The following is a 14161-nucleotide window of genomic DNA, read 5'->3' as shown; positions in this document are numbered from 1 at the left end:
GCATTTCCATTAAAGTAGCTTCGTCACAATGTCTCTGTATTTACTACATATTTTAAAGAAGCGATGTTTTCAGTTCTTAGGAGAAATTCAGTCAGACTTACCCCACCAGAGGATTATAAGCTGAATCAGAGCACGTGGATGGAGAAAGCAGGGCAAGGCTGGCCTCCACCTCTTCAAGTCTGTGGACATGCACTGCTTTATCAGCCACAAGTTGTGTTTTCCAAATCTGTCCTCTGTAACTTTGTGGTTTACCCTGGGTTCTCTTTTTGCTCCTTTCAACCCACCACCCACCCCTCCAAATTGTTCAGCTGTTAAGAAGTTCCAAAGCAAGCAAATGTGTTCCTGGAATCCTACCCTTAACATTGCCAGAGAGCGTATACTAAGGGTGCCTCTCTAGCCAAAATAATAAAAGATCTTTTAAGTGGCTGAAATTCTTGGCTGATTGCATATACATGCCAATGTCAGACAACTATAAACAGAGAGATTTGGAAGAAAAATAGAGTCTTTACAACTCCAATGAAATAAAATGGAATGTTTTTGAAGGCGGTCAGAAAACAGTACATGTATTTATAAAATTAAGATGTGTCTCCCTTTAATCCAAAATCCCCTTTAAGCAGGAAGAGTGCACACAAATCATGCATGTCCAGCATAAGGGAATAAAAGGACTTTCTTTTTTTTATTAATATATATTTATCATTCCCAATCCTATAATTAAGATTTCTTCTTTATATTGTCTTTTTGAGTTTAGATATCTGCTGGATCCTTTGATATTTTCCTCCTATCACCGCTTTGTTTCCCCAGAATACTAAAAAATCCTTCAAAGGATAAAATTATGCCCATGGTTGCTGGTATAAATGAAGTCAGGAGGGAATTGTATTGGTGTTACCTAGGGCGGACTCGGCCCCCCAGTAAACTGGCTCACTTGTTACAGCTGTTCAAAGAGACTTGAGGATTCACTTCTCAAGAAATTCTGGCTCTTTTAGGTAGGTTAATGCACCAACTAGCTTTAATAGCTGAGTCAATACGTATTTTTTAAAGATATTGGTACTTAATTTGGAACGGTGACTTACTTTTTAGTAACCTACCTATCTTACATCAACCCATCAAAACTGAATTCAAATTAGTTCTTGCAAATTAGTTCACTTTATTTTGAACCTATTACTGCTGTACAAGAGAATTTACCAATTGCTCTAGTTTCGTAATTGCGCTTGTAGACAAGCAAATGAATTAGCAGTGATGGAGAAAGCCGGCACTGGCTTAATAATATTTAAATGCAGTTCTCCTGAACCTAAACCACACTCCAAAGTGAGAGATGTTGAAACGTCAATGGCTGCAAAGTCACAAGTCCATTTGCAGGAAGAATCAATAATATAATTAATGTCTCTGAATTCTCAGTTTTCTCTAAATTTCACTGGGTTCTAGTGGGCTAGAGGTTATGGCTTGGCTCTAAGGATTCAGTACATAACACTGGGGTGCCAGAAAGTAGTATTTGTATAATATTTTTAGTGATATTTTATTACTTAGTGTTTTCTGAGATAAATCCTTTAAGGCAACAAAAAAATAAGACTTACGGGAACTTAAAAATAGCATGGTTCTGAACAAGTTATGTTTCTAATTTGAAAATCTTACCTCAAGCTCAGCTTTTAATATTTTTCCTAAAATGCTTTAAAAGTAATCTAATGGTAGAACCCAGTTTATTAGATGCTTTCGAATTAATTCTAGTTTTTTTTTAAAAGCATATGTAATGTTACAGATTAAAAGAAAGACATTAACTACAATTCTACCAGTTCATTAAAAAGATTTTACATGAAAAAAAAAAAAAGACTTTACATGAAAATGTTAAGATTTCCTTCAACCTACTTTGGTTTTGGTAGAAAAATCATAAATCCTACGTTCATAGAAAATGCAAATAATAAGGGCACCTGGGTGGCTCAGTCGTTAAGCGTCTGCCTTCGGCTCAGGTCATGATCCCAGGGTCCTGGGATCGAGCCCAGTATCAGGCTCCCTGCTCAGTGGGAAGCCTGCTTCTCCCTCTCCCACTCCCCCTGCTTGTGTTCCCTCTCCCGCTGTGTCTCTGACAAATAAATAAATAAAATCTTTTAAAAAATGCAAATAATAAATATCCCCAACATTACATCTTAAAGAGAAAACTCTGTTCTCATTTTGCAAAAAATCATATTCCGAAGAATTCTTATTTGCCCTCAAAAGTAAAAGCGTTATTTACTGACTACCCAGCATCTTTTAAGAAAAATTTGGAGATTGCACACAATGCACATAGTTTTAAAAATTTCTAAAACATCAATACCAGAGGATTGCACGTCCTGATTTTCATCAATGAAATGAACTACTCTTGTTGTAACATGATCAACACCTCTCAGAGCAAAGTAGGCATCAGGTCTTAGGTGGTCAGAATGAAGTGAAGTAATGCAAAGCTTGAATACTCTTTCAATTTTCTTTTCTTTTAGAAGGACATGAGATAACCTCGTTTCCCTGGGGTAGAGTACTGTACATGGGTAGAAGCACCTTCTCCGCGAGGCATCCCACTTGTCACTGTGGAATGGTTGAACGAGAAGGGCCATTCATTCATCTGGGCACGTGCTTGAGAGCTTGTGGCGTCGGGTGGTGCTGAATACAAGCTACAAAAGCGAACGGCTACAGCGGGTCAGCCGTCTAAGAAGTGGGGTCACGGCCACAAGAGGACAGCGGACGAAATATCATTCAGCATCGTCTACAGACACCCATCTCCCATTTTTTGTAGACTCTTCTAAGTGGATAAGGATTGCCATTTATCTTCCTGGGCAATTTGGAGGTCATTCTAGCTCTGCCCCTCCGAAGGAAGGAAATGGCTATTCTCCACAAATGCTCTGTGTAGATTTGCCAGATATTCCTGTGACTGCAAAGATGGGTTAGAAATTCAATTGCTTTATAAAGAATTGTTTCATAAGATGGTTACCTGGTTGGACAAAACTTTTTGAGCAACTATGAGAGAATGTGTTTGATCATTTAATTAAGGTAGGAACTGTCTACTGTATACAGTGCCTGGTGTATGAAAGCACTTAATTAAAATGTTAGACCGCTGATCAGCCGAGGGAGGGGAGGGGAGGGGTACAAGAGCGGAGGAACACACACAGAATGTTCCCAGCAGAGGGCATGCCTCCCAGAGGAGACTCTAGATACTGAGAGCTGATTCTTCAAATGGCAAAACGCAAAGCCTTGTGTTAGACAAAAATAATTATCCCAGTGCTCTTCTAAGGATGAACTTAATCAAAATAAACTGCCAAATCTTCCAAATAAACCACCGCAGAGTATGTACTCATTCCATGAGTTCCTCACAATAAGCTGTCCACTGATCTACTGACAATATTTTTATTATAAAAAGGTTTTTTCTTATTTTTTATTTTTATAATTGATGGCATCTAAAATTAAACATGTCATAACAGTAAAAACTGAGGCAATAACACTAAATTCCCCATAGACAAAACTCTGTTATGACAAATTAAAATTTTTTTAAATCAAAGCAGTTCCAGTTACCTTTTTCCCAGCATCATGCTGGTAATATGATCTCCACAACTAATGAGAGTGACTCAATCACTCTGCTTTCCAACTTTCAATGATTTATTAACAGGTTGGCTTGCAATAAAAGACCTCTGAATAACCTGAGAAACCCAGATCTTCAGATTTCATCAAATTTCGAAACCAATAAATGAAACTATTTCAATGAGATCAGATGAGAGAACAGAAATTAAATAAACAAATCACATACATTTCAAGTGATACATGTATTTAGCTTTCCAACAAGACTTAGTGGAACAACAGATAAACTGAAAAAATCTGAAAGATCAATTTTATCTAGCTCCGAGTTTGTCACTTGCATTATTTAGATCAGAATCAGTCATTACATTGTACTTAGATGCTATTTTGCTGTTGCGAAAATATTTCTTGGAATTTAGTTATGAGAAGATTAAGCACAATGAATTTTAGGATTTAGAATTCTGAAGCAACGCCACGTTGCTGTAGGAACCCAAACTCATATATAACAGCATCAGCTTAGGCTGATCACGGTGGCTGGCACGCAGTTAGGGCTTAACGACTATTTAACGGTTAAATGAATGGATGGATGGATACTTGGATAGGCAAATGAAAAATGTCAAGACAAACTTATTTGGAGAGTTTTAAGAACTGAGAGAGAGATTGAGAGAGAAGAGAAAGAGAGAACAAGGACAAACTGTATAAAGACTTACTTATTCCATGCTTGCCTAAGGTTTTTAGAGCTGTACAGGGTAAAGCGTTCTGAAATAAAAGAGAAAAATGATAAACAATCTTTGTTTCAAATGTATACATTACAAGTATGTTTAAAAAAAAAACAACCCTCAACTTTTAAAAAGGTAGTGTTTGACTTAGCCATGGTTATGTCAGTTATGGGAAGTCTTCACCTTCAGATCGGGCAGTTACAAAGAATAAATAGGAAGATCTTAACATTTTAAATAATGAAGCCTTGTTTTCTTTTGTTACGGTGATTTATTTCATAATCCGGTTTCCCAGTAATTATTTCTTAGAATAACTAAGTTTTAATTGGGTCGAAAAAAGAAACACAAATTCCAAGCCTCCAAACTGTAAGTATGTTGAAGAACGTTGACACATCAGTGAAGTGAGAGTTGTTGCTTCCACTGTGAAGACATCTTTGATCCAATACAGTAATGCTGGTTCTCCTTTCTTACACTATTTGGTATTTACATTTCCTTTCTTACATCTATTTGGTTTGGCTCAAAGCCAAACTACCAAAGTCCTATAATGTATATTTACATTTTTCACTGAGTCATCATTATTATATTTTAAAAATTAAGATGTTTATTTTACCAAGTTAAACAATAAAGCAGCACAGAACAGATATTAATAATCTCCTCTCCTGCTCCCTATTTTTGACTCCTGAAGATACAGCAATTGTTAATGGCTTGGGTATGTCTCTTTCCACATATTTCTTTATGTTTATAAATGCAAACCCATTCATATATACACATACAGATACTGTTTTAATTTTTAAAAATGGATTGTACAATGAACAGTCTCTGAAATTTTTTTAATATATAGCAGATAGTCCTTCAAAGCAAGAAAACAGATGTAACAATTGTTTTAAAGCTGTATAATATTCCATAGAATAGAAGTATCATAGGTATTTGACTATTCTCCTACTGGTGACAACAGAGGTAGTTTCCACTTCCTTTCCCCTTAAAAACAATGCTTCAATACATATCCTCACACATCTAACTCTGTATACTAATGCTTTCATTTCTATTGGATAGATTTCTCCATATAGAACTGCTTGGTAAATGGTATGCACATTTTATATTTTAATAGATGCTGTCAGATTACTTTTCATTTTCCAGCAATGAAAAAATAATGTCTTTTTATATTATATATCCCTGGAATGCAAGGACAGTTTAACATATGCAAATTAATAAATGTAATACGCCACATTAACAGAATAAAAAACAAAAGTCACATGATTATCTCAATAGATGCAGAAAAAGCATTTGACAAAATTCAACATCCATTTGTAATAAAAACCCTTAACAAACTGGGTATAGAAGGAATGTACCCAACACAGGAAAGGGTATACATGACAAACGCACAGCTGATATCATACTCAATTATGAAAGGCAGAAGGCTTTTCCTCTAATGTCAGGAACAAGACAAGGATGCCCACTCTCAGCATTCCTATTCAACATGCTACTAAAAGTCTGAGCCTGAGCAGTCAGGGAAAAAAAAAAAAGAAGAAGAAAGAAAGAAAAAGAAATAAAAGGCATCTGAATTGGAAAGGAAGAGGTAAAACTGTCTCTGTTTGCAGATGACATGATTTTATATACACAGTATCTTAAAGACTCCACCAAAATACTGTTAGCGCTAATAAATTCAGTCCAGCTGCAGAATACAAAATCAATATACATAAGTCAGTTGTGTTTCTGTATGTTAACATTGAATTATGTGAAAAACAAATAAAGGAAAAATTCCATTTATAAAGCATCAAAAATAATGAAATGCCTAAGAATAAATTTAACCAAGGAGATAAAAGATCTGTACACAGAAAATTATTAAGACACTGATGAAAGAAATTGAAGACACAAATAAATGGAAAAGAATCCTGTGTTCATGGATTGGAAGAATTAATATGGTAAAATGTTCATACTACCCAACATCATCTATAGATCTAATACAATCCCTGTTGAGATTTCAATGGCAATTTCTGTATTTATAGAAGAACAAAACAATCCTAAAATGTGTATGGAACCACAAAAGACCCTGAACAGCCAAAGTAATCTTGAGAAAGAAGAACAAAGCTACAGGCATTACACTTCCTGATTTCAAACTATCTTACAAAGCTATAGCAACCACAACAGTATGGTACTAGCATGAAAACAAACACATAGACTAATAGAACATAATGGAAAGCCCAGAATTAAGCTCATGCATGTATGATCAACTGATGTTTGACAAGGGAGCCAAAATACTAAATGGAGGAAAGATAATCTCTTCGATAAATGGTACTGGGAAAACTGAATATTCATACGCAAAAGAATGAAACTGGAACCCTATTTTAAACCTGCACAAAAATTAACTCAAAAAAGATAAAGACTTAAATGTAAGACCTGAAAGCACAGACAAAAACAGAGGGAAAAAGCTTTTGACACTGGTCTTGGCAATGATTTTATGGATACAACACCCAAAGCACAAGCAATAAAAACAACAAATAAACAAGTGAGACCACAACAAACTAAAAGCTTCTGCACAGCAAAAGAAACCATCAACAAAATGAAAAGGCAACCTACGGAATGGGAGAAAATATTTGCAAACCACATATCTGATAAGAGGTTAATATCCAAGATATATAAAGAACTCCTATAACTTAATAGCAAAAAATCACATAATCTAACTGAGAAGTGGTCACAGGACCTGAACAGACATTCTCCCAAGGAAGATATGCAACTGGCCAACAAGTACATGAAAAGGTGCTCAACGTCACTAACTGTCAGGGAAAGGCAAATCAAAACCACAGTGAGATGTCACCTCACACCTGTCAGAATGGCCGGCATCGAAAAGACGAGCTAACAAATGCTGGCAAGAATGTGGAGAAAGGGGGGTGTTTATACACTGTTGGCGGGAATGTAAACTGGTGCAGCCACCACAGAAGACAGTAGGAAGGTTCCTCAAAACATTAAAAATACAACTACCATATGATCCAGCAATTCCATATCAGGGTATTTAATTTCTGAAGGAAATTAAACCACTAACTTGAAGAGATTTCTGCACCCTTATGTTCACCGCAACATTACTTACAAGATGTGGGAGCAACCCAAGTGTCTACTGATGGATGAAAAAAATGTAGTGTATACATGCAAAGGATAGTATTCAGCCGTAAAAAATAAGGAAATCCTGATATTTGCAACAACATGGAGGGAACTTGAGGGCATTATGCTAAGTGAAATAAGTCCAAGAAAGATAAATACTGTATGATCTCACTTAAATATACAATCTAAAAAACCCTGAACTCATAAAAGCAGAGAATAGATTGGTGGTTGCCAGAGGCAGGGGGTGGGGAGACAGAGAAATGGATGAAAAGCAATCCAAGGATATAAATTTCCAGTTATAAAATGGATAAATTCTGGAGATGTAATGTAAAGCATAGAGATTTTAGTTAACAATATTGCACTGTGTATCTGAAAGTTGCTAATAAGAGAGTAGATCTTAAAAGTTCTCACCACAGACACACAAAAATTATAACTATGTGATGTGATGGATCTGTTAACTAAACTTACTGTGGTATAAATAGAGACATATATTAAATCACTATGCTGTACCCCTTAAACTTATACAATGCTATATGTCAATTCTATCCCAATAAAGGTGGGCAAAAAAGAGTGTTCCAGCAAAGTAAAACAAGGAGATATAATGTAGACTGACCAGTATGAGAGAGACACTTTAGATTATGTGATGAGGGAAGGTGAGTTTCCAACAAAACAGTCAATCAATAAAATAAAGTTCCCATTGGAAATCTGGTTGGAGTTTCATTAAAATATCTACCTATCTGAAAAGAATGACAGAAAATCTTTGTACATAACAATATGGTGTGTCTTCCATTCAGAAAGGATTTGTGTGTGTGTCCTCCAATAAAATTAAATGGCATCTTTTTCATATTGATCTTGATTCTTTTTAAAAATTTAATACTTAAAGGCTTAATTTTGCTTAATATTGGTTGGTGTCTTTTTTCAATGTTGTCTGCTTTTAATGACAAGCTTTTAAAGGAGAGAATCTAAATGACTGATGCTGCTTTTGTTACGGTATATTTCCTGTGGAAGGATACCATTAGATAAGAACAAAAAGAAATTTAAGAACCTGTTCAACTTCCTATTTCTAAACACAGTTTATCCAAACAGAATGACTGGAAATACTGTGCAATGATTCATTGGTTCAACTACTATTTATTGAGCAACTACTGTGTGCCAAGTGTCCTTCTCAGGGGCTGAGGCTATAGAAGGGAATCACACAAAATCCCTTCATGCAGGGAGAGAGCTCACATTCTCGTGGGGATGTGCAAGGCTGGAGTGAGGCTGAAGGACAGGGTGGCTGGAGTGGACAGACAGCCCAGGAGAGAGAAGTGGAGGCTGAGACAGAGAAGGGGCACAAGGGCAGAAGACCAGCTCACATGGAGCCCCTGTAGCCTGTAACACACCATCCAGACATTTTTTAAGGACCACTCTGCCCTCTGTTTCGAGAATACACTCTCGGAAGCAAGGACGGAAGCAGGGAGATGAAGAAAAGTTTTTTACAACTGTACGGGAGGGAGATGATATACTTTGGGCTCTAGAAACAGTGTCTGTAGTGAAAAGGGGTCAGTCAGTCTGCAGCTTGCTAAAAGGCAGAGCAATAGATTTATTGATGGATTGGATATAGGGTATGACAGAAAGGTAGGCATTAAGATGACGAACAGAGGATTTACTGATCTCTAATTTCCAAGTTCCAAAGACTGAGAATTTCATATTCAACTCAACTGTTACCCCCAAGAATACATGAATCTTTCCAGGATGATTCAGAAAGTACTGAAGATTTTCATGGAGTTTCAGAGTCATCATTCAAGCTGGGATAATTGTTAAAATATTTAAGAACCTGCCGGGCATGGGCTCTGACCAATCAGTGCAGAAACTAGTCATTATGCTCTAATGACGTGGTCAGGCCCGGTTCCAAACAGCCACTGTTCTAAAGCTACAGGTCAAAGTGCTCACCAACAATTAGGAATTAAAAGTCTCAAAAGAACATCTGATGTCTGAGTTTAGTCTCTACTAGACTGCATTATAAAGTCACAATGTAATTCAGGCATAGAGCACAAATTTAAAGGCATATTCTAGGTTTGAGGATTAGCTGACAAGGGGGGGAGAAATGGGAAGAACAGTTCTTTTTATAAAGGTCTTTAAAAAAATTATTATTATCTTAAGTCTGGTATTAAAAAAGCAAGAGACATTTTAAAAATTAATTACATCAAATGTTCTTGTAAAACAAATTTGATCTCTTTAACTTTGTACTCCCCACAAAGCAATTTTAATAATTTGTTATGATTTCAGGAGGAATAAGAATTCCATTACAGATAAAATTAATACAATCTTGCATTTACAAGTAAATTATTATTCTTGGCAATTAATGACTGCACATAAATATTAGTTCTAAGAATTGCCTCTATTTAGAGTTTGACAGGATATGCTAATAGAATTTTTTTTTCTAGAAACACAGTATGTCAGATTTAGCTGTGCATAAAAGAGCCCAAATTGAAACGCGCCATATGTAAGTAGAAAAAATAAGGAAGAATGAAGAATGAGGTCTTCCTATGTTTACCTTCCATCCCTATTCATGTAAACTCTGAATTCTTTTAGCAAATGTTACCTGGGCACCTGCCGGGATGCCAGGAGCTGCACTGGACACGTAGAAACAGGTAAAAGTCCCGATTATAGTTCAGTGGCACAGAAATGTAAATACAGAATTACAAATACAGAGTGAAGGGTGTTGCAGTGTGGATACGGACACTGTTCCTCAGGAGCCCAGAGGCAGAGCCACTAAGTGCATCTCTTTCTTTTCCAAATGAAGACAGGATAAACTCAAATACCTGCCGCTAGCCCCAGTAAAACACAGGTGCTGCTCTCTTGTATCCAGCATCTTCCAGATCTTAACTGCCAAAGTACACAATTTCAAATGGAGGAGGCTCTACCATTTTTTTTTTTCTTGGCCAGGAACATGCATTACATTTATGACTCCATGAAAAAATTATATTTTAAAAAACGATTTCCATTACGAATAAAAGTGATGTTCCATTAGAACAAACACAATATAATTAGGCACATCAGTTTGAAAAACAAAAAGGTGCTGGAATCCAGGGCTCAGAACCACTAACAGGTATCTTTAATAAAATATTCAAGGGCCTATGAATAATTTTATCAGATTATTCAAGTTATTTGCATATGAGTGTTTTAGACTGTTCTGCTTTAGTTAAGTTTACTCTGTCAGTGACTACTTTAATGTCAGCTCTTTCCAATTATGTGTAAACTGGAAGTTTAGAATGTTGTGATGTAAGGCCCTGGCTAAACTCCGAGCATAACTGAGGAGTGCAATTAATTTAAACCTGCAGGCTGGTTTTCACCTTCTCTTATTGCAGGGACATAGCAGAGGATGATCACACGCAGAGGGAGGCCAGGGAGGACGGCTCTCACGGAAGAAATCACTTGCTATGCCACGTGCTGGGGGGGGGGCGGCGCGGAGCGGAGACAGAGAACTGGAAAGGTTTTCCCTCAGACTGCCATGCTTCTGTGCTGCGGGTCGGGTCGTTGAAATTCCACAGGAAAACAAGTGGAGAACAATGGTATGCATTCCAGGTTCCCAGCTTAAAAGAGCTCAACTGCAATGGCTTGAGGCGTTAGGAAAGCAGACTTTAACCCACATCAAGAGAAAACCTAAACTGGAACGTCCTCATTTGCTTATAGGTAGGAACTCTGTACACCAGGAAAATAATTTCAATTTTTATCCCCCTCATTTCCTTCTCGCCAATTTTTTTTGGCTTGTATCTTCCGGGACACTGCTGTGTTTCTAAATTCAATAACAGGAAAACATATGAGTAAACAGTTACATCAATCAACCAATTAAAAACCCCAAGTATGTTCAAAGGACTTGAGAGGTGAAATCAGGATTTGTAAGCTAACGCTTTTCCTTCTTTTTTTGGGAGGGGTGGCAATAGAGGTGAGATCTTACAAAGTCTAAGACTTTAGTATATCTTTTGTAAACAGGTTTAATATCATCCAACGTAAATAATATCATGGAACAAGTATTTCATAAGTCAATATAAAAATGAGCATGTTCAAGATGCCACAGGAAATGTTAGATGTGCTTGATAATTAACTCCTCTCAACAATATATTCAAGTATTCACAATTTAAAAATTTTAGGATTATTTTATATTTTAACAAATACATTTACTCTTTCTTACTGAGCTTGTAAGAAAGTAGTAATAATTTCAGCAAAGAGCCGTGGCCATCCTATCACCTGGCAGAGGTGGTGAACCTGAGGCCTTTCTCAGGATTGTTTCAGGGAAGCCAAAAGGCGCTGGTCCTTTAGAAGGTGAACAATGAACACACTTACAAATTATGCTGGTGAGATTTCAAACAATCACTTTTATTACTTGTTCATGTAACGTAAAATATCCTTAAATCCTTTAGGATAGGAGGCATGAGTATTCATTCATTCTCGTTTATTCTACAAGTATTTATCAGGTGCCTACTGTTTGCCAGGCCCTGTTCCAGGCACTGTGGATCTACAGCAGTGCACAAAACATACATGGTCATAAGCAGCCTACAATAAATCATGGGACCAATACTAACGGGTCTTCAATAGAAGAAAACTATATTGACAAGTATGCGCAAGAATTTTCATGCAAACTTCACTTTCTCCTATTAGGAAAGCCAAGCCAGCGGTAAACATTTCAGGTGATAGTCTGATCGAGACAGAAAAGCTGGATTTAAACCATCTATAATTTTTACAACTGAAGTAAAGCAGAATTCCTGTACAGAAGAGGAGAGTTTACCCCAGATGGAGAGGGTCAAACTTGTTCCAAAATATGGGGATGTCAGATATCTCAACTCCAAAAAAAGCAGAGCGACCTAAACAGGCATTTTAGAAATAATACGTATGTTCGCACAACTGCAATTCACAGCTCTAAGACACTTGATAGCCCCAAAATACATAATGACTGTGATTTGGCACAGCTCGAATGTTACCAGTGAGAGGCTCTGACATGACACATTAATGCTGAACAGAACTGCACTGCCCTGACGCTGTCACCCAGATGGCTACCTCAGAATGCTCAGCGGCCACCTTCAGACATGCAAGCAGGAGACTGAAGCACCCTGACCTACCCTGGATGCAGCAAATCATCTTTTAATTCCCAGCAGTGGGCGTTTTAAAATGAGTAATCTCGGAGCAACTTCTAGAAACAAACGTTCTACTATTTCATTAAATATTTTTACTTCTGATGGCTTGGCTTTTCGGACATGCATACAACTGTGGCTTTGTGAGTGCACAGTCCCTAACGAGGTCTTCAAACTATCCAACCTAAAAGTCATGGAACGCTCCTCTTTCCCATGAGATGTTTTTCTCTAGGAAAGTTTAATCACAGGTATTCTTGCAAGTCTAAAGTGTACTGTTCACAAACCGTAACATATCTTTACAGTACCCAGAAAAGAAAGGAGAAGAAAGATTTTTGTGTCTCACTTTCCATGTGTCCCCACCCATCCCTCCATCTAGACGCCCCCTAAGGGAGAAAGAGATCAGGAAGGGGGCGCTCAGTCCCTTCACGGGCACTGTGAGCAATCAGGGAGTCTAACCACTTCATTTTCAGGAGTAAACTGAGGTTCGAAAGGTTGAGTCATCTGAGGCCACGATGCAGGCTAGTGGGACAGGCTGAACAAGAACTCTGCTCCCAGTCTACTGTTCCTTACCAAAGAGCTGGGATACCCAAGCCTCCTAATTGATATTTAGCAAACATTTTCCGTATATTAGTTTGCAAACATGCACTCACTTTAGTCCTCATGACAACACTATGGGGGACGGGCTACAGTCATCTCCATCTTACACACAGAGAAACTAAGATCGTGAGACACTGGGCACCTTGTCCGTGTCACACAGCTCACATGTGGTAGAGATGGGATTTGAACCCAGCCCGTCTGGAGGTGGAGTCCATGCTCTTCGCCACTACACCAGGAGACCCCTCTGTGGCCCCGCTGGAAGAGACCTGAAGTTTGACCTCAACAATGCACAAAGCCAGCAGCAACACAACAGATCACAAAGCTCCTTTAACCAGCAATATAAAACATGCACGCTTCCAACGAGATGACATTCTGGAAAAGGCAAAACTACAGAGACAGTAAAAAGATCGGTGGATGCCAGGGTTAGGGAGGAGGAAGGGAGGAGTGGGCAGAGCACACAGGATTTCTCAGGGCTGTGAAATTATTCTGTATGATACCGTAATAGTGAATACATGTCATTATACATTTGTCCACATCCAAGAAGGTACCATGTTTACCAGGAGTAAACTCTAATGTAAACTATGAACTCTGGGTTATAATGATGTGTCAATGTAGGTTTAGCAATTATGCAAGATGTCCCACTCTCGTGGGGCATGTTGATACCAGGGAGGCTAGGACTGTGTGCACACACAGGGTGTGTATGTGCAATCTCTATACCTTCTGCTCAGTTTTGCTTTTAGAGCTAAAAGTGCTCTAAAAAATAGTCTTAAAAAAACATGCACACAAGCCACACTCTCCCCACTCCCAATGCACTTTCCACAGGCTGTCAGTGCCTTAACCTTTTGTCTAGGAGAACAATCTGTCTTGTGTTCATAGGAAGTGCCAGACCATGTCTTCCCAGTTCTAGTAACCTTGGACATAATTAAAAAAACAAAAAAATCTTTGGGTGCCTCAGTTGTCCTATATCACAGATGGGAATAATAGCAGTACCTACCTCATAGAGTTACCGTGAGTGTTCAATAAGGAAAGGCACCTCAAGAGCTGATAAGAGTGTCTGATGCACAGTAAACGTTCAATACCTGCTAGCTATTACTACTACTACTATCACAA

At 37.8% G+C, this 14161-nt stretch overlaps 1 protein-coding gene across 4 annotated transcripts in view; it reads right to left on the bottom strand.

Annotated features, from left to right (window-relative positions):
* CDK14 (cyclin dependent kinase 14) overlaps window positions 1-14161 on the bottom strand; it is a 543473-nt gene that overhangs the window by 115543 nt on the left and 413769 nt on the right. For all 4 annotated transcript variants that reach the window (XM_078059238.1, XM_078059237.1, XM_036071484.2 and 1 more), the window contains one exon: window positions 4242-4290. In XM_078059238.1, coding sequence (XP_077915364.1) covers window positions 4242-4290 — 49 coding nt within the window. The remainder of the gene's footprint in view (window positions 1-4241; window positions 4291-14161) is intronic.

Source organism: Halichoerus grypus, chromosome 12, assembly GCF_964656455.1.
Source record: "Halichoerus grypus chromosome 12, mHalGry1.hap1.1, whole genome shotgun sequence".
NCBI lineage: Eukaryota > Metazoa > Chordata > Mammalia > Carnivora > Phocidae > Halichoerus > Halichoerus grypus.
Note: the sequence above shows the minus strand (reverse complement) of the source record. Positions and strands in the feature narration are given on the sequence as shown.